The sequence below is a fragment of the Solanum stenotomum genome, chromosome 11, assembly GCF_019186545.1.
Source record: "Solanum stenotomum isolate F172 chromosome 11, ASM1918654v1, whole genome shotgun sequence".
Classification (NCBI taxonomy): domain Eukaryota; kingdom Viridiplantae; phylum Streptophyta; class Magnoliopsida; order Solanales; family Solanaceae; genus Solanum; species Solanum stenotomum.
This window is the reverse complement of record NC_064292.1, coordinates 56,124,984-56,144,588: the sequence shown is the minus strand read 5'-3', so window position 1 is coordinate 56,144,588 and position 19,605 is coordinate 56,124,984. Positions and strand designations below refer to the sequence as shown.

General features: G+C 31.4%; 2 protein-coding genes across 3 annotated transcripts; one reads left to right on the top strand and one right to left on the bottom strand.

Annotated features, from left to right (window-relative positions):
* Positions 1-993: 993 nt before the first annotated feature.
* LOC125844702 (homeobox-leucine zipper protein ROC8-like) lies at positions 994-10,006 on the bottom strand. Its single transcript, XM_049524029.1, has 10 exons — positions 9,894-10,006; positions 8,810-8,927; positions 7,255-7,446; positions 5,860-6,384; positions 5,591-5,683; positions 5,279-5,488; positions 4,367-4,550; positions 3,075-3,340; positions 2,216-2,305; positions 994-1,524 (listed from the first exon to the last, which is right to left on the bottom strand). The coding sequence occupies exons 1-10, from the start codon at positions 10,004-10,006 to the stop codon at positions 1,156-1,158; spliced, it is 2,160 nt and encodes a 719-aa protein (XP_049379986.1). The 3' UTR covers positions 994-1,155.
* Positions 10,007-13,879: 3,873 nt separating this feature from the next.
* Positions 13,880-19,595, top strand: LOC125844764 (isocitrate dehydrogenase [NADP]-like). Of its 2 annotated transcripts, none has more exons than XM_049524097.1 (16): positions 13,880-14,095; positions 15,879-15,922; positions 16,029-16,138; positions 16,301-16,338; positions 16,630-16,707; positions 16,794-16,847; positions 16,930-17,031; positions 17,217-17,308; positions 17,495-17,598; positions 17,750-17,818; positions 17,910-18,025; positions 18,176-18,210; positions 18,436-18,578; positions 18,783-18,905; positions 19,007-19,099; positions 19,382-19,595. In XM_049524097.1, the coding sequence occupies exons 1-15, from the start codon at positions 14,047-14,049 to the stop codon at positions 19,095-19,097; spliced, it is 1,248 nt and encodes a 415-aa protein (XP_049380054.1). In that variant the 5' UTR covers positions 13,880-14,046; the 3' UTR covers positions 19,098-19,099; positions 19,382-19,595. The 2 variants fall into 2 exon arrangements, with proteins under 2 accessions (XP_049380054.1, XP_049380052.1); XM_049524095.1 differs by having other exon boundaries at positions 13,903-14,095; positions 19,386-19,595.
* The last annotated feature ends 10 nt before the right edge of the window (positions 19,596-19,605 follow it).

Sequence of the window (19,605 nt, the reverse complement as noted above, 5' to 3'; positions counted from 1 at the left end):
TATTCTAAGGAGTAAGGACACATAGACACTAATTAATGTGCCAAAACAATTCCTAGTGTGCCTACTATAACCAAACATGAAAAAAAAGAAGAAAAGAACAATAACCTACAAATCAGAGAGACAAAATTTTGAAAATAGAGGTTTGTCTGAAGTATGTCAACGCGGACTATAAATCAAATATTCTGAAAAAACTAGATATATAGAATTGAAAGCACGGGGAAACTGGCCACGTCATTAAACTTTTACATATAATGTATCAAACTAGAATTCTCAACACAAATACTCAAGTAGTATGTAATCACTGGTAACCATACATACGCCAACAACACTTAAACTATTGGATTACAACGGAAACTACTAAAATAACAAGTAACTAAGAATAGCGATAATAATGAAGGATGAAAAGCTTAGACTCTAGAGAAAGTGTCAAGAATTCATCCCCAACTTAGTTAATATCTAAGACATGCCAGAGAAGTATCTAGAATATTCAAGAGTTGTAAAGAAATGAAGAAAGATCTTTAGAATGAGTGTTGTTGAGAGAAAAGTCTAAAAATATTCTAGAAAGGATAGTTCTAGAAGTGCAGTTGGAGGAACATTCTAGAGTAAAGTAGTAAATACCCTCCACTAGATCCTTCTATCACCACCTATCAATATAGGTGCTCATTTGATCAGTTATTGCCTAGAAAGAAATGAAGTAAGTAAGCGTGTGTGCTCAATCTGGATCCCAAGCAAATCTATTATTGGGTTGTCTAATTATTCAGCCTCCGCGTGATTTAGCTCTAGGCTCAACAACTTGGCTAGCCTCTGGGCTATCTCTGTTCACAACATATAATTCCACCCACACATGGATACTATATATACACTACTCCATTAGATTTGACTAGCAAAATCATGAAGCCTTTTCATTGTAACATGACAAAGAACAAAAATAATGAGCAAAAAAAAAAAAAAAGGCTAAAATTAAAAACCAAACAAATGAGAAGTCTCAAATATGTCTATCAATATAAAAGATAATAGCAACAACACATATCTCACAGTCTTGAGATTTTCAAAAGTCACAAAGAAGGGAATACATCATCCTTCAAAACCATCAATTGTATAAGTTTTAAAATCTTCAAAACAAACAAACAACATGAAACTAAACAATCACAATTTTTAATCAGAGCAACCTAATGCTGCTTTGATTTTTAAAATTGTGGTGCTCAAAAGGCTATGAATAGAAGTCACTGCCTCCATATGTTGTTGCTGAGAGATTGAACTATTAATATTATCACAAATCAATATTTGAAAAGTCACTGTCAAAATTGAACCATTTTGTGCGTTTGCAGTATTGCCCCTATTCGAGACGAGACGACCGTCAGGACTTATGATGATACCTGAGGGCAAAATGGGAACTTTTGTTGCATCATGTCCATTGACAATTGAAGTGATTGTTGGTAACTCTATTGGTGCAAAGATTAAAAATGCTCCCATTTCATCAATACTTGACTCCTGGAGCACTAACTTCTCCTTTTGCATATTAGACTGCATATACATTGCAACAATTTAGAAATATCAGTGTAAACACTCAAAAGAATAAGAAATAGTGAAGGATAATTTCTATTGCTAAACAAAAAAATATTCTACCACTAATCTTATTTATTAATGAATTAGCAACGGATTATAAAATATGTTGTTAGCTATAGGTTATTTAACAACATGTTAACGAGGAATTTCATAGCTAATTCTTGTCTTTATATAGTAAAATATATTTAGCATTATTAATTCGCCTAAAATATAGTTGCATGTAATTATTGGATCACATAAAAAACAAGTGGAATTATGAATATAAAAAATACGACACACGCAACTTTCTATATATAATAGCCGCCTAAGTTACGATAATGCGAAGAAGATATTCAAATTATCAATGTATATAAATTAAAGGTGACAAAAGCTAGTCTTTGATTTGTTTGTGTTTTTATTGTTAATTGACTACAACTCAAAAGTGAAATTGGACCATAGTAAATGTATTTTGATTTAATAATCAAGGATTAAAAAGCTTAAAGAAAAAAAAAGATACAATGTAAAATATTTGGTATTTCTACATGTGAAAAAAAGAAAGATAAATCCAATCGTAAGTAATTTTATTTGATTTTTGAAAAATGTCGCTATTAGTTAATAATTTAAGCAGAAAATAAAATATTATAAATAAATAAATAAATATGACAATTACCTGAATGATTGTAATACAATTTCCGGGAAAAGTTCCTGTTGGTACTCGAGCTAACTCCATTACTTTAAGTCCACCGGTCAAAATATCCCACTGGAAAAAAGTAATAATCAAAAGATAAACAATATCATAATTCAATAGTCAAAATTAGTTTGTGAGATGAGTAATGTTTAAGAACTTATAATTAAAAAAATATATTTACAATTGATGCCAAGACTAGTAAAACATGTAGATAATATAACATGGAACACAAATTTAGTAAATCAGTCGAATTCGAGACTTTAATTAACGATTTCAAAAAATTTTAACACTGAGCTCATTTTATTTTGATTTTAAAATTATGAGTTCAGATTCTCATATTTGTGACTTTTTTATAGTTTCACATGAAAATCTATACAGGGACTGAAAAAAGTCAATTTCTATGTGTATTTTTAGGGGTCATTTGGTTAACAAGTTATACAGGGATTCAAAATGTAGAAATTACTTTTTTATCAGACGTTTGATTCATTGCATTAAAAATTGAATATTCAGTGCAAAGATACATACGGTCATACCCTTATATGGCAATCATTTCCTATGACAATATTTCACTATAATATAGAACAACAACAACATATCCTGTGAAATCCCTCAAGGTGGAGTCTAGAAAGGATAAATTTAACACATACCTTACCGCTCCCTCTTAGAGATAGAGGGATTGTTTTTGAAATACCCTTGACCATTTTAATATAGCATGAAAGTTTTATTTGGAACCGATATCAATATCATGTTATATTATTATGTTTTCTATAACAATATATTGATATACCAACTAAAAAATATCTAAACAAACGACGTTACTATAAAAAGGTTTGATACATACCTGACTCCTTGTTTTGTCATCTTTGAAGAAATTGAAGACATCTTGGAATGAAAGGGGAATCCACAGGGAAGTAGCAGCAGTGGCAATAAAGCCTTTTGTTTGGGTAATTTCTTCATTTTTTCTTATAGAAATCCTATCTCCACTGTTTAGTTGTGATGAAGTTGGAAAATCTAATTTGTCTGTCATATTTAGGATTTCAAAAAAACTCTTCACCATCCTTTGAGATATTTGTATTGTATTTTTCAGCCCTTCTGGATCATTAAACACTGAAAGAAAAAAAATATTACAATAACATATCCAATGTGATTTCACTAGTGAAGTCTGGGATTGTGGTGTGTCCGAAATATTTACTCCCTACCTTGAGATGGTAGAGAGGTTGTTTCTGACAAATCTTCATCTCAAGTCAAGTATATCAAAATTCACATATGTAAAGCAAATATAGTAGTGATATAATCGAAGCTAAGGAGACAACATGCAATACAAAAATCGAAGGATAAATCAATAGGAAAGTAATAATAACAATAATAATAAGTAAGCCAGATAGGGGTGTGTTTATGTTTTTTGGAAAATAATTTGTTTCAGGAAATAATTTTTTATTTTCCATGCTTGGTTGGAGAATGAAGATATTTTCTAGAAAAATTTTTTTTTATTGAAGATTGATAATTAATAGACTGGACAGTGTTTTGATGAGATCTTTGAGTGTAAAAGATGATAGTAATATCCAAGTGGCGTTAAAGAATTGATATGGCGTTAATAGCTACTTGAGATAATTGCAAAGGAAAATGACTTCCAAAAAAAAAGAGAGAATTGACTAATTATTGGTGGTGGGGGGGGGGGGGGGGGGGNGGGGGGGGGGGGAGGGGGGGATCATCATACCAAACACACCCCTAAAGAAAAAGAATACTTTAAAAAGGACATGTTTCAAGTTAAAAATTGAGATAATTGTAAAAAAAAAATGACTTCCGCCCAAAAATAAAAGAAGAGATCATTTTTTTTTGCCCCTTTAGTTAGAAAACATTTTCTCTAGTCAAACATAAAATGTAACTTATTTTTAAAAAAAACTTCTTCTTTTGTGCCAAACACACCTTTTAAATAAAAGAAAAAAAAACTTTAAAGAAGATCATGTTTCAAATAAACAAGGATAAAGGGATGAATTTGACCCCCTTCAAAATTTTATTTTCAATTAAAGCCGCCTTGAGGTGACGGGAAATTTGACATAGATCCTTATAATATGTTATAAATTAAAATACAAAAGGTCGTAAATATATAAAGAAGGGAACATAAAACCGAACCTCCTTTGAAGTCATGCCTAGTAGGACATGTTGCACTCATTGCAAAATTGTGTCTCTCGGACATCCTTTGAAGTGTAACTATCCATCTTTTAGCTCCATATGTTTGACGATCACACAACAAGTCTCTAAAGATATGATTAACCTGCTTTTTTTCATCTACTTGAACATGTTCCACCCAAGTAACCTACCAGAGATGAAAATAATCAAGAAAACAAAATAAAAATAATGACCTCATTGGCAAATAATTAGGAATGTATGTTGGAAATTCGTTTTTTTTTTTAGTAGTGGATGTTATGAGGTAAAGATTGTTTAGATTTGAACTTCTGAAGCATGAATAACATAATATGGGACGGGGTTCAACATTGTTAAGTTCAGAATAATAGTGATAGGTCTGACAAATTGATAGCATGTTAAAAAGATGGTTATATTGAATCTTAACTTAGTCTCAAAATATGACCTATAAGGTTGTTGGTTGGATTGTCCAAGGGCATACATTGAGACAAAAGGATCATTTTCTAAGCCTATATAGGGACACTTAAATAACCCCCACGCACGTTCAAGGTTGAAAGTTTGGAGCCTGAATAATATAACATGAGGATCTAAAATTGGATAAAGCTAGAATAAAAATAGGTGTGATTCTTATACCATATTAAGAATAATAGATATCATGAGATATGCATTGGTACGAGTAAATTTTTAACTAGGTAACACTCTTTGGAAAATAAGCTACATATAAATAGTGATATATATATGTTCCGCGTTTGAGTTGTGGAAACAACCTCTTGCAGAAATGTAGGGTAAGACTGCATATAATAGACCATTATAATCTGGCCCTCGTGTATAGAGAGAACTTAGTACATGGGGTTATCTTTTTATATAAATAGTGACATATGTAGAGGAAATGATTCGTACCATACTTTGGCCATTGCCCATATCTTGAATCGCACATCCAGAAGGAAACTTCCAAGAATAAGAAGGTACGCCACTTTGAATCTCATTGAATAAATCATATGAAACATCTACCATAATCCATGTTGTTGGATCAATTTGTCTACAATAACGTATGAAGAAAAAATCTCTAGCTTCCACTAAAGGAGATAAAATATGCAACTTTTCATACATCTGTTTTCAAAAACCAAGAAAAATTAAATCATTTTTATGAAGTAATTTTAATATTTATTAATTCCTAGGGAAACAAATTTAAAAGATGGATCAATATTTTACCAATTGTATAGAGCCTCCCAAAGTTCCAGAATCAAGAACTTCAATAGTCCTAGCTTTTGTGACTATAGTAGGAAACAAGTTCATCCATTTGACCTGGATATGCAAGTCAATCATTTTAAGTATATGATAAATGATTAAACAATAGTAATAATAACTACATATCAAAATAAATACTCATTGTCCATGTTCTTAGCTCAACCTAGATCTAAAGCAGATAATATCACTTGTAAACTAAATAGTTATAACATGAAAGCGTTCAAGAAACTTACTGGATCAAGAAAACTATGTATCAACTCAATTGCAGTCATTGACACAACTCCACAATCCTTTGATGATTCAATTCGAGCAGTTGCTGATTTGTAAGGTCGATTCAAATTTGGAAATATTCTTTCATAACTCTCACGATGAATAAAACATCCCCCATCACTTGATGAATCTACCCAAATTGGATCATTCATTTGCAAAAGTTCAAACATTTCATTCATAGAAGCAACAACAATTTCGAACATATCTGTTTTCTGCCTATTATCATGATGAAACTCATAATGTTCTTGTCGTGATGGAGACATTATTGGGATATTATTAATATTTATTGAATGTGCTAGACCATTATTATTATTATGATTATTTTCTTGAGGAGGATATCCAATAGGAGAGCTACATATTTGACTCAATAAACTTTCATCAGATGAATTTGATGAAGTTTGAAGAGTTGATTTTGGTGGTGTCAAATTTGAACCCATCACAAAAGACCTTCCAAGAACACTTGAGAGGAAATTTGATATTTTTTCATGCTGCAAAAGAAAATTGTTAAAGTTAATTTACTTACAATAATAGGTAATTATTTATAATAGAAGAGATTTGAGAACCTAAAAAGATTAGAGTAAATAATTTGATATTAGTGTATATAACTTAAATCCTTTTCATTCAATTAATTGATGGTGAGATCAATATGATCTCTTGTCAAGGGTAGGTGCAAATCAGAAGCGGGGGGCAAAAATGAATTCAAAATTTAAACTAGATGAGTTAGGCCTTTTTAGGTATTTAACATTTTTTGGGAAAAGTTTCACCTAGTATTCAGTACCCACATTAGGGCTTCCGCAAATTCAAATTAGCATCATGTAAATCCCGTTAAAAGGAGAAACACTTCCTGTCAGAATTTTTTTCGTACCAAAGCTCAAACCTAAGACCCTTGGTTAAGGGTTATGGAACCTTATTCAAACCATCACAATCCTTGGTAGTATGCATCTAACGCTTAATTTGTTGTATTTATAAAATTATGGATTCAAATATAATATTTACTTATATTTTAGTGATTTTTTTACATATATCTATGCTCTACGTAAGAAATATAAGATTCAAATGAACCTGGTACTTATGAGATGCTTTCATCCACCTCAATATATATCTTCGAGGTGAAATATAGACTTATACATATAAAATCCGACTAAAAGCTCAACAAATATGTTATATATGACCCCTTTCATTTCAAAGTACAACGTGAGTTATGTGCTAAATAACTTAAAGATCGAATTAATCATCAATTTCAAAATATGAATCTGTTGTGTCTTTTGTTATATATAATTAATTCTTTTCATGAAAAATAAATAAATTAACAACAAAAATAAAATAAAGTAAAATGAACCGGATAAATAAAGATTTACCTGTTCTCTCAACCTTTGATTTTCCATTTTCATATTTTCTAAATTACGTGCCCTTTCTTCTTTTCCAATGGGTGGTCCATCACATTTTGGGCACATAATATTCTTCATTGACTCTTTCATTGCCATATTCTCACAAAGAAATCTTTCATTTTCTGTTCGAAGAGTATTGTTGTCGGATCTCTCATTTTGTGTCTGATGAAATAAAACAAAAATTAATCATATATGTATATATAGATAAACAAAATCATATATTATATAATGTGTTAATTAAATGTAGAAAGAGAATGAATATATAGTTCCTTAACAAATAGCATTTTTCATCCCTAAAATATAGGTATATAATTATTTTGGTCCTTGTGAGATTTGACGAATCACATTTAAATTTCAATCAATTGAAATGTGTGTTTCTAGTACTTTTATATATGATGTATGTAGTATGAACTACTTTTAAAACTATATGACCATCAAATATAAAGTAATAATAAAAACTTAATATAACACATAGGTAATTAAGTAATTGTACAATTAATCATTATGTTAAATTTGTGAATATTCACAAATAAAGGGATCAAAAGTGCACATTTAAATTAATTGAAGATTTATGTACTTAGCTAGATATTACTGGTATCAAAATTAGAATTTTATAGTAATTGAAGGACCAAAAATGTTATTAAGTAACAACAAATCCAATGTAATCCCACAAAGTAGAGTTTGGGGAGGGTACAATGTACACCGACCTGACAATTACCTTAGAGGTAGAGTGGTTATTTCCAATAGACCCTCGACTCAAGAAAAATTATCCAAAGTAGAATAGGAAAAAATAACGTAAATGAAGACAATCATGACAAAATACTATGGAGAACCTGACAAATCATCCTAAACAATAATCATAACAAGATACATGATAACAAAGTGTAAAAAATAACCACAGATAATAACCAAACTAAAACGACAAAGAAACTACAAGAGTAATACTAGTTTACTACTAATAGTAAAGCAGAATAGACAATCAACAAACTATCCATTTCATCTACCCTACACCTATACAATGTATGATGTCATCATCATTTTCCCCATTTCCTTGGATAATAGAACCAAGATATCTGAGACTTCCTCTCTTCTAAATGACCTGTGAATCAAAACTTACTTTCACACTAGCCTCAGACGTTACATTAGGTCAGAGAACTTCCTTAGCAGCTTGATACCCCTAATGAAATTAATTGTACATAGAGGGGAAAAACAAAAATGAAAGTGGAAGTAAATAACTTAATTAATAATAAGAAATTGTCGTATTTATTTCCACATTCTATCAACTTAACCAAATTTAGAGAAATAATTTTGGGGTCTAACACAAGAGATTCACTAGCTTGGCCATTTAACCGCTCCTACTTTTAATTAGCCATTTTTTCTAGATTTTTGCACAATTTATTGCAAAAGAAACAAAACAAATACTAACTTGCCGTTGCATAACAACAACAACAACAACAATAATAATAATAAGCCATAATTAAGTATATCTGAATTTATAGAAAAAGAACTAATTAATTAAAATTACCTTTGTTTGAGTCCTTTTGTTTTGAAACCAAAACTTGATCTGCTTTGGGTCAAGCCCGGCTTCCATACCCAATTGGTTTCGTTGGTTCTCATCTGGATGTGGACATTCTTTGAAAAATCTTCATTCAAAATTTAAAAAAAAACATTATTGTTCATTTTTAAAAAAAAAACAAAAACCCCTAAAAATGCAAAGAACAAAAAAGACTTTATGTGTTGGAACTAAAGCCTCCTTGGTAAGGAACCTTTTACCCCTAAAATAGGACTTAATTCCCCACTTGAATTTAGATTAGTCGGGTCCTAGATCATGTGCCATATACTCACCAAAGATTGAGCGGCAGTAAGTATCCATTTATCCTAATTAGAGGTCTCGTGTTCAGTCCTATGGTTGGAGTTGTCATCTTTGGTATAGAGTGATTTATCCCCCAAAGTGAGACTTTCTGATACAAATATGAACTAAACGAGTCCTAAAGTAGACTTTACAACACACATCAAGATTAGACGGGTTCTAAAGTGAAATTTTTCGATGCGATCTGGATTAGTTGGGTCCTAAAGTGAATTTTTTTTTATGTAAATCTGAATTAATCAAGCCTCAAAAGAGGTATCTAACACCATGAGAAAGAGATTGTTTGTTTTTTTGGTACAAAAATGAGAAAGACATTAAAATTAAAGAAATTCATCCCCTTATGTTAAAGTTATTAATGAATAATCAAGAACAGACTGATTCATTTATAAAAATGTATCTACATGATAGATGAATCATCCAAATAAATTATATTTGAATCATTTTAGTAATTCAATAAAAAAAAATTGAATAGCAAAATCAAAAGTACAGATCTTTTACTAAATATCAATGGATATATAAAGAACAAAAGAAAAAAGCAATACTTGAAATCAATAAAAATTAAACATAAATTAATGCACAAATAACACATATAGAAAATAAATTACTATATCGCTAATGAATTTTAATTTTATCATTCATGCATTTTATGAAAATAACATCATCTCTTTGAACAAACAAACAAAAAAAGATTGAACATATATGAAGGATTAAATTCTTTTTTTTAAAAAAAAATTGTTCTTACGCTTCAAGTCTTTGAATTTGTTCCATAGTGTGTCTATGACACTGTCTTTGCTTTTTTGATTTCTTTTGGGAATTCGATGATTCTCCAACGTGTTCTTCCCCAGAATCTGTCATTTTTCTTTGCTAATTTTTTGTTAAAACAAATAACAAAAGAAACACAAAAAATCAAGCGTTAAACTATTTGATTTATTATTTACACAAACAATTTATATAAGAAACAACTAAAATAAAACAAAGACAAAATAAATATATAAGAGAGAGATTTTTACACACCTTTTGATTGATGAATAGAGATAGAGAGAAAGAAATGTAAGTGGTCTATTTATATAGTAGAAAATACATTGACTTAACATGTGACTGACACATAGAATCTGAATTGTAAAAAATTAGGGGGGAATTCTAAAGAATACAAAGTGTGAACACAAGATAAGAATTGTAATGTGTTTTGTTTTTCTCTCACAAAATATTTGGTTTGAGATTAGTGTATATGGTTTGTTATTTATATATAGTTTATTTAAATTGCACCTAAGTTGTATTTCATATATAGAAATATAATTATGACTTTTTTCCATCAAAATCACATAATTATCTTTTCTAATAATAAAATCACAATTTTTAACCATTTTTTAAATATTTAATCTAATCAGTACAAAACTCAACTAAAAGAGGATAGACTTGACTCGACCCCAAAAGAATTAAAGAAAAAGGACATGATATATGTCTCAACTTTGCGATTTAGAATTTATATACATTCGTTACAAAAGTGACTCACATATACTCCTATTAAATGACTCATTATACACTTTTTGTCTAATGAAAGTGAAAAATTAATTATGATTTATATATTTATTTAATTATTTTTTCACTGTATATGTTATCGTTATTGTTGTATATTTATTTGATTTTATTTTTAAAAAAATAATCTATGTAGGTATATTTGATCCTTTTGGAAAGTTAAGAAGTATTTTTAATTCTTCTCACACATGAGTTTTTTTTTTCCTTTTTTTTCTTTTCCCTTCTTTAATTCAATAAATAATTTGGGTTTATAATCTTAATGATTAAATTTATTTTTTTACCCATCTTCTTGAAAAATTAGTATAGATTCCCTATTTTTCATTGATACGAAAAAAATAACTTACAATGTAATCGCAAAAACAATAGTCTTAAATTTTTTTCTTACATTTTCCTCCTTTATTCATTCACACTTCTTTCTTTTTATTTATCATATTATCACACTAAAAATGAAAAGAAAAAGGGTTTGATATACCCCTCAACTTTGCGATTTAGAACTGACATACCCTTCGTTATAAAAGTGACTCACATATACCCTTACAATTACACAAATGACCCAGATATATCCTTTTTGTCTAATGAAAGTGAAAAAATAATTTTGAAAATAAAATTCATGTAGGTATATTTGACAGTTTTGCAAAGTTAAAGGGCATATTTAATTCTTTTCACACATGAAAATTATTTTTGGCCATCTTTATTTAAACGGATAATTTGAATTTATTTTCTTGATAATCAAATTTTATTTTGTCACTCATCTTGTAAAATTTATCTTAGATGCCCCTTTTTTTTTGCAGACACAAAAAATAAATTACAATATAATCACAAAATAGTCTTAAATTTTTTATTTTTTTCTTTTTTCATTAACCCTTCTTTCTTTTTATTTCTCATATTTTCACACTAAAATTGAAATAAAAAGTGAATAAAAATAAGAAAAGATAAATAAATTTTTAAAGGAGATATTTAAAACACAAATTAACATTTTTGGTAATTTCATTAGGAAGTTCTTTATAGGAAAAGAATTCAATAGTTTCCCTTAATTTTTTTTAGCTAATATGGTAATTGATTTCTTCGCTTTTTTTATTTGGCTCTCAATACATAGAATCAACAAATATGGTTAGTTCCTAAATATTTCATATTTGAATATTGGGAAAATGACAAATTTGTGTTTGACTATTTAATTATTTTTAAAAAAAAAATCTACTTTAGTCAAACTTTTGGTCGAATATTATTATTGTCATTAAAAATATCTTTTTCATTTTTTCCTCTTGATATCTAACGGATCCTCCAACCTTAGGGTAGTGTTAAACCATAGTCAACCTTAAGTGCTCTCGCGTTTTCTACTTAAACTATTATCAATTATTTATTGAAATATAATTTAATTATTAATTATTTTATTTTTTTTATCTGAACGATGATGATATTTCATTCGGGAAAAGAAATAATTGATAATTGAGGGACGTTTTGATAAATAGTTGGTAATAGTTCAAATTTAAAAAAGTGAAAATCTAATAGTTTAAGTAGAAAACCCGCAAAATGTATTTTTAATTATTAATTCTAATATTTTTTTATGTAGTTTCAAAACATGTAAATTTTATTGCAAAAAGTTGAAGACTCATTGTCCAAATTCACATTGAACATTAGTTAACAAATTAAAACAAGGCATAATACATAAACATACACTCAAATTTAAGGGCTAACCCATCGGTGGCCCCCTAAACTTGGCACGATCTTTCACTTAGACACCTTAATTAGGCTTTGTTTATTTTAGACACCTCATGTCAGGCTCCGTTGTGTCATTTTGACACTTTCAGCTGACATGGCAAAGTGAGTGTTATACACTCGCTATTGACGCGTGAGGGACTTATTTAGTCTATTTTATTTTATTTTATTTTTTCTCTTCTTCTTTCCCATTTTATAGTCATTATCTCTCCCATTATTTCTCAAAGCTTAAAGTACTTCAATTGAGGTTAAAGTTTTTTGTTATAATAATTTCAATTTCAATTTCGCACTACAAACTCAGATAGACCCAAAAAGAAACAAGAAATCGAACTCATATCAACAACACCCTAAATCATGTAAAGTTCACCCACAATAATCCTAAAATAGGAGCCAAAAAATCTCAATTTTTACTATGTAAATGTTAATCTCACTAACCTTGAGCCCTAATTAAACTGCAAATATCACAAAATTAAAGAAAAAGAGACACAATCCTTAAAATATGAACCATTGTTGTTATACATTTGCACCTTTTAGCCCTAAGGGAGGGTGCAATGAATAGGGAATATGACAGAAAAAAATCATGAAAAAGAGGAATAAAACAGGAAAGATGGCTGCGTGGTTATGGGTGTGACGGAAAAGGTAATGAAAATGAAGGAATATGATAGAGTAGATTGTGTGGGTGTGGGGTTATGACAGAAAGAATAAAGCTCAAAAATAATAAAAATGGAGTAATACAATGGAGAAGATGACTGGGGATGTTGTGGGGGTTGCATTTTTCTTTAAATTTGTCAAATATTTAATTTAATTTTTTGGGATAAAAAGACCATATGTCATTTATTCATTGGTTACTTTGTCATGTATTTTAATTCTTATTTTTCCTCTTTAATATGATAGTCTTTTAATGAGTTGGCATAATATAATTGGGCATCTAATCCACATGGACACGCTTGGTTAACACGCACTTGAAGTGAACATGTGCTAGTGAAAAAAGTGTCAAAATAACATAGTTGAGCGTGACATGAGGTGTCTAAAATGAACAAAGCCTAGTTAAGGTGTCAAAGTGAAAGATCGTGCCAAGTTTAGGGGGCCACCGATGGGTTAGGCCCAAATTTAACTTTGACTCACAAGTCACAAGTAAACACTCCAATTTTGAAAATCCACATCTACGCATCTCAGTTTATAGTCTCAATTGACATTAAACACTTTAGCTCGTCCCTAGTACCCAAATCTGACATGACACATAAATGTTTGAGGAATCTAGATAATCATTTCACAATTTAAAATATTTAACTCATACAATAAAATAAATCAAGGTGTCTATATGTGCATACTCAAAATTAAAATTTCTGCTCGACGGAATTTCCAAGAATGTTGTTGTCAAAAATGAGTATCACATGTGAAGGTTGTTGTTTGGACAAATAAGTAGTTGAAAATTCATGGTACAATATACTTCTACATTAATGTCATATCACTTTGTTTTTATTTCCAATTTGTCAAAACCTCAACCTTTTCAAAGTAATTTTATTTTTTCTCCATTTTGTTACAATTTAAGCTTCTCCCGCCGGCGAAATTTTCTTTATCAAACACCATTACTCTTTATATTACCAGAATTTCCAGTTCTTGATCTCAATTTTTCACTAAAAATGGCTTTTCAAAAGATCAAAGTGGCTAACCCCATAGTTGAAATGGACGGTCAGATTCTTATTTCTCTATCACTCTGTGCTTCTTTTTTCCATCTGAGTAGTATCTGATCTTGAATTTGATGTGTGTAAATAGCTTCTTTAGTTTCAATAGGCAGTTATATCCAACTTTATGTAGTGATTTTAGTTCAAGAATTGATTTTTATGTTGTTTCTTGGTTCTGGCTGAATTTGGTGTGTGTAAATAGCTGATTTAGTCTCAATTTACTGTTATATAAAAATCTATGTAGTGAATTTAGTTGAAGAATTGATTTTTATGCTGATTCTTGATTCTGGCTGAATTTGGTGTGTGTAAATAGCTGCTTTAGTTTCAATAGGCTGTTATATCCAAATTTATGTGGTGATGTTATTTCAAGAATTGATTTTTATGCTGATTCTTGATTATGGGTGAGAAGGGTCTGTTCTTAATCACTCAGAAAGAGTATTTATGGATTATTTCATAAAAATATGTGTTTTTTCTTTGTAATTGTGGTGTCTGGGCTAGCTTGTACACACCTCGACTAATTCCAGCATGGGTTGCAAGGGTGAGGGGAAATCACCTAGTGTTTTTGTGTCCTCTAAAAGTGAAGCTGAGACCTCATGGTTCTCAACTTGCTTCATTGACTAGTGGTTGTAATTTCATAAAAATATGTCCTGCTTCTTTTGCATGTTGATTGATGTGTGTAAATAGCTGCTTCAGTTTCACTAGGCTGTTATATCCTAATTTATGTAGTGATTTTAGTTCAAGAATTTTTTTTTATTTTGTTTCTTAATTCTAGGTGCATTTGGTGTGTGTAGATAGCTGCTTCAGTTACTGTAGGCTGTTATATCCCAATATATGTACTGATTTTAGTTCAAGAATTGATCTTTATGCTGTTCCTTGATTCTGGATGAAAAGCATCTCGTCTTAACCATTGTAAAAGAGTATCTGTGGAATTTTATTTTATTTCTTTTTGCATTTTTATCTACCAGTCCACTAATATCTGGAGGCTGTAATTTCATAAAAATATGTATTTTTTTATAACCGTGATGTCAAGACCAACTTGCGTGCACCTCCCACTTGCATAGGTATCGGGTAACTCTATGTTCATATGGGAAGAAATCACCTAGTGTTCTTGCTTCCGCTAGAAACTGAACTGAGGCCTCACGGTTCCTAACTCACTTCATTGACCTCTAGGCTGTAATTTGATATTTCACTTTATCGTAAAAAAACTTCAAATTCTTTGTCCGTGTATTTGTCATTCATGCTTTATAATTACTAGTTTTGAACAAAACATATATATTTGCAATTTTTTCCATCTATGCCTTTTTTCATTATACCTCATGCTTTATTTGCACTTAAAATCCCAATGGACCTTAGAGCTTTTTTACGCTTTTGATGACACTGGGTTTACATCACGAGGGTCAAGGACCTGTTTCTTTACATACCAACATCTCTCCATGCTTTGATAATGTGGGGGTTTCCTAAGGTGTTACATACACCTCCTTTAGGGGCTCAACGTCCTTGCTTAAGTTTTCCTCACTATTCTTTAAGGTCAGAGGCCGAAGCACCTCTGGTACCATATGTAACAGCTAAATTCACTAGTAAGTTCATCTCCAAAAATTGTAGTTATTGCCGTACTCAAGGAGCAGGGTGAAATGATAATCAACCTTCAAAGTATGATAAAAGTTCACATTACATCATTATATATATGATAAATTAGTTTGGTCCACTGCATTACTCGTTGGTTCCTCTTAACTGTCAAGGAATGTATATTTTCATTTTCTGATGTTTATTTACCTGGCTATGTAATGCAGGAGATGAAATGACCCGTGTCATTTGGAAATTAATTAAGGATAAGGTAACAAGTTGTTTTGCCTTATGTATATGTCAGTAGAATATCCTGTCTCTATACTCTCGTGTTCATTTCACAGTTGCTTACATTTGAATTCTCTTTTAAGCTTTAGCTCATCTTGCCTTTTCTGGAGTTGGATATAAAATACTTCGATCTTGGCCTTCCTCACCGTGATGCCACAGATGATAAGGTTACAATTGAAAGCGCTGAGGCTACTTTGAAGTATGTATCCACTTCTTTCTATCTCTAAATTTCTGCTTAATGAAAGAGCGCTTGTTTTAGGACCAAGCTCATATATTGACTTTCTCTAATCTTTCCATCGATTACTGAATGTTTGATCTTTATAAATCCAGCCTTATTATGTTTTGAACTGAAAAATTGCAGGTATAATGTAGCTATTAAGTGTGCAACCATCACTCCAGGTGCTTACATTTTTCCGTGTGGTTTATTTGATTTTATTAACCTGCTGGTCCTGGATTAATGATGCTATTCATAGTACAACGGATAGACCATCAAATTTGAGTGTCATATCTGACATCTATTCGTTAATCTTTAAAATTTACGTGTTTAGAACCTACATTAAGGAACTATATGCGACAATTTGATTGAAGAAAGTTTGAGAAAATCATAAGTTCCTTAAAGTATAAAATCCCGCAAATAGATAATATAAGATGTTGAAACTAGATTAAAGTTGTACGTTAATGCATTTGCAGATGAGGCCCGTATGGAAGAGTTTAACTTGAAGCATATGTGGAAGAGCCCAAATGGGACAATTAGGAACATTCTGAATGGTGAGTCTCCTTCTCTACCAGTTTTGGTGGGTGATATCTTTGTATGAAATTGAAGATATCCATTATTATTGGCTATTTTCTCGCAGGTACGGTGTTCAGGGAACCAATCCTCTGCAAAAACATCCCCCGACTTGTTCCTGGTATGTTTTATTTGCTGAAGTTCTAGCTGTGTTAGTTGTTCACTTGATTCTCTCTGACTTACATAGATATAACTCACATCAGGTTGGTCAAAACCAATATGCATTGGCAGACATGCTTTTGGTGATCAATATCGAGCTACTGATACAGTGATTCAAGGAGCTGGAAAACTCAAATTAGTATTTGGTAAAGTTTTGCCCATCTGTATCAGTATAATTGCATGAACCTGTATGATTCCGAAACTCTGCTAAGATATTTTTGCTCTACTCTAGTTTGTCTATGAGTATATTGGTTTCAGTTCGTTTACTACTTTTTTTTAGTGATTTTGTTTTGAAAATGTTGCTGAGATATTGTATTGAACATGATTGCAGTACCAGAAGGGACAGATGAAAAGACCGAGTTCGAGGTTTACAACTTCACTGGTGCTGGTGGAGTAGCTCTATCCATGTACAACACGGATGAGGTTTGAGTATACCTAAAACCTATGTTGTTCTGTCTCTCCAAAATTGTTGTCTTGCCTGTGTCAGATCCTCCAAAAATTCACTACTTTTGGAGGATCCCACATGCACGGTCCGAGTAACATAGCTTAAAACAGATAATTAGAATGCCTGGAGTTATGCATCTTTGCTATTTTTTTCTTTCGGTGCAGTCTATTTGCTCTTTTGCTGAAGCTTCTATGAACATGGCATACCAAAAGAAATGGCCACTCTATCTTAGCACAAAAAATACCATCCTTAAGAAATACGACGGAAGGTATGGCCAGCGTTGATCTTATTCTATATTTTTCTGCACACTCACCTTTTAAATTGGATTGTTCCTTTACCTTGTTACCTCTATTTGCATGTCTTCACGACCCCTTCTATTTTGGGGTTTGTCTTCTTACTTTTATGATCTTTTTCTGAAGATTCAAGGATATATTCCAGGAAGTTTACGAGTCAAAATGGAAGTCAAAGTTTGAAGAAGCTGGAATCTGGTAAGCATCCGACTTTTCATTTCCAATAACTGATTCTTGTTAATGATTGTAAATGATGGAGATTGCTAAATGCTTGAATTCATCAAAATAGGTACGAACATCGCCTCATCGATGATATGGTTGCTTATGCTTTAAAAAGTGATGGTGGTTATGTATGGGCATGTAAAAACTATGATGGAGATGTACAGAGTGATTTCTTAGCACAAGGTATGCTTGGCCTGCTTCCTAACGATTTATAAATCTAATCTAGAATACATTTTGGACTTTCAATATGAAAAAGTTTACTTGTTCAATTTTCACTTTTGCTACCTATTTTAATGCTCGTAATCGTTCTTATATTGTTTATTGCTTGAATAGGATTTGGATCGCTTGGATTGATGACATCGATCCTGGTATGTTCTTTATTTGCTTCCATTTTCCCCTGCTGCTCCCAGTTCCTTTATTGTTGAGTCTCTTATCTTATGATTTCATATGATTATTTGAGAAATCCTTGCTTAGATGCAGCAGGTCTTACATTTTCTAGAAAATAAGACTCATCGTTCGTTGGATCATTTTGGCTTCATTGCTGATTTGCGACTTTATTTTGGGTTCAAATGGGGTTGGAATATTTGGTGCAGATATGTCCGGATGGAAAGACCGTGGAAGCAGAAGCAGCCCATGGAACTGTTACACGCCACTACAGGGTTCATCAGAAAGGAGGTGAAACCAGCACAAATAGCATTGCCTCGATTTTTGCTTGGACTCGTGGACTTGCACATAGGTAGGACATTCTGGTACCTAATTTGCTCTGCTTAGCACCCCCCCCCCCCCCAGGACTTTGGTCACGTGATGTGTGGATTAGGCACACACCATGGATTCAGACCATTGGTCCATCGTGTTTCAGATTGTGCACCACTAATACTCGAGGATGCACTTAGATTTTTAATGATAGAATTACCGAATAAATAATCATTATGTTTAACAGGGCAAAGTTGGACAACAATGCTGCACTCTTAGATTTCACCAAGAAACTAGAAGCAGCTTGCATCGGTGCAGTGGAAAACGGGAAAATGACCAAAGATCTAGCACTTATTATCCACGGATCCAAGTGAGCTCCCTACTTTTATCTCATGCATCGCATTTCATTGTTCTGAAGTTAACCCTTTGTGTTGTCGTCATTAAACTTTGCGTGTTATTGACACCTTACAGGGTCGCTAGACGTCAATATGTAAACACTGAAGAGTTCATTGATGCTGTGGCTGATGAGCTGAAAGCTAGACTTCTGAAAGCAAAGATATAAGTGTACGTTTTTCTGATCGAAAACTTTATCGTCTCAAGCAACATAGCTTTCCAGAACTTGATTTTCAGCCCTTCTAACTTTAAAAGACTTCTGATCAACCCCACCCCCTACAACCATATATTATTCCCTTCATTCATTAAATTTTTTTCATATCACTGTTATGCTGCTTTATAATCATCATTTCTTTTAATTGAATTTATACCTCTAGACAGCGTGTCTAACGGCCTTTTGTTATAATCATTATAGTTCTTTCTTTGACTCTTCTTTTTATCTGTTCTTTCCAGATAGGTTTCTGCTTAGAGGAGAAAGACATTTTGCCAGAACTTTGAGGATTGATTCATATAGACGATCTAAACTTGTTTGAGATTAAGGTGTCGTTGTTGTTGTATTATGGCTCTAGTACATCATTATTCACTAATCCACCCTTAACCCTGGATTAGTGTGTTCTTGTTCCCCTCATCGATCCATGTGGAAAATAAAATTTTAAATTTCAGTTGATTTTAATGAT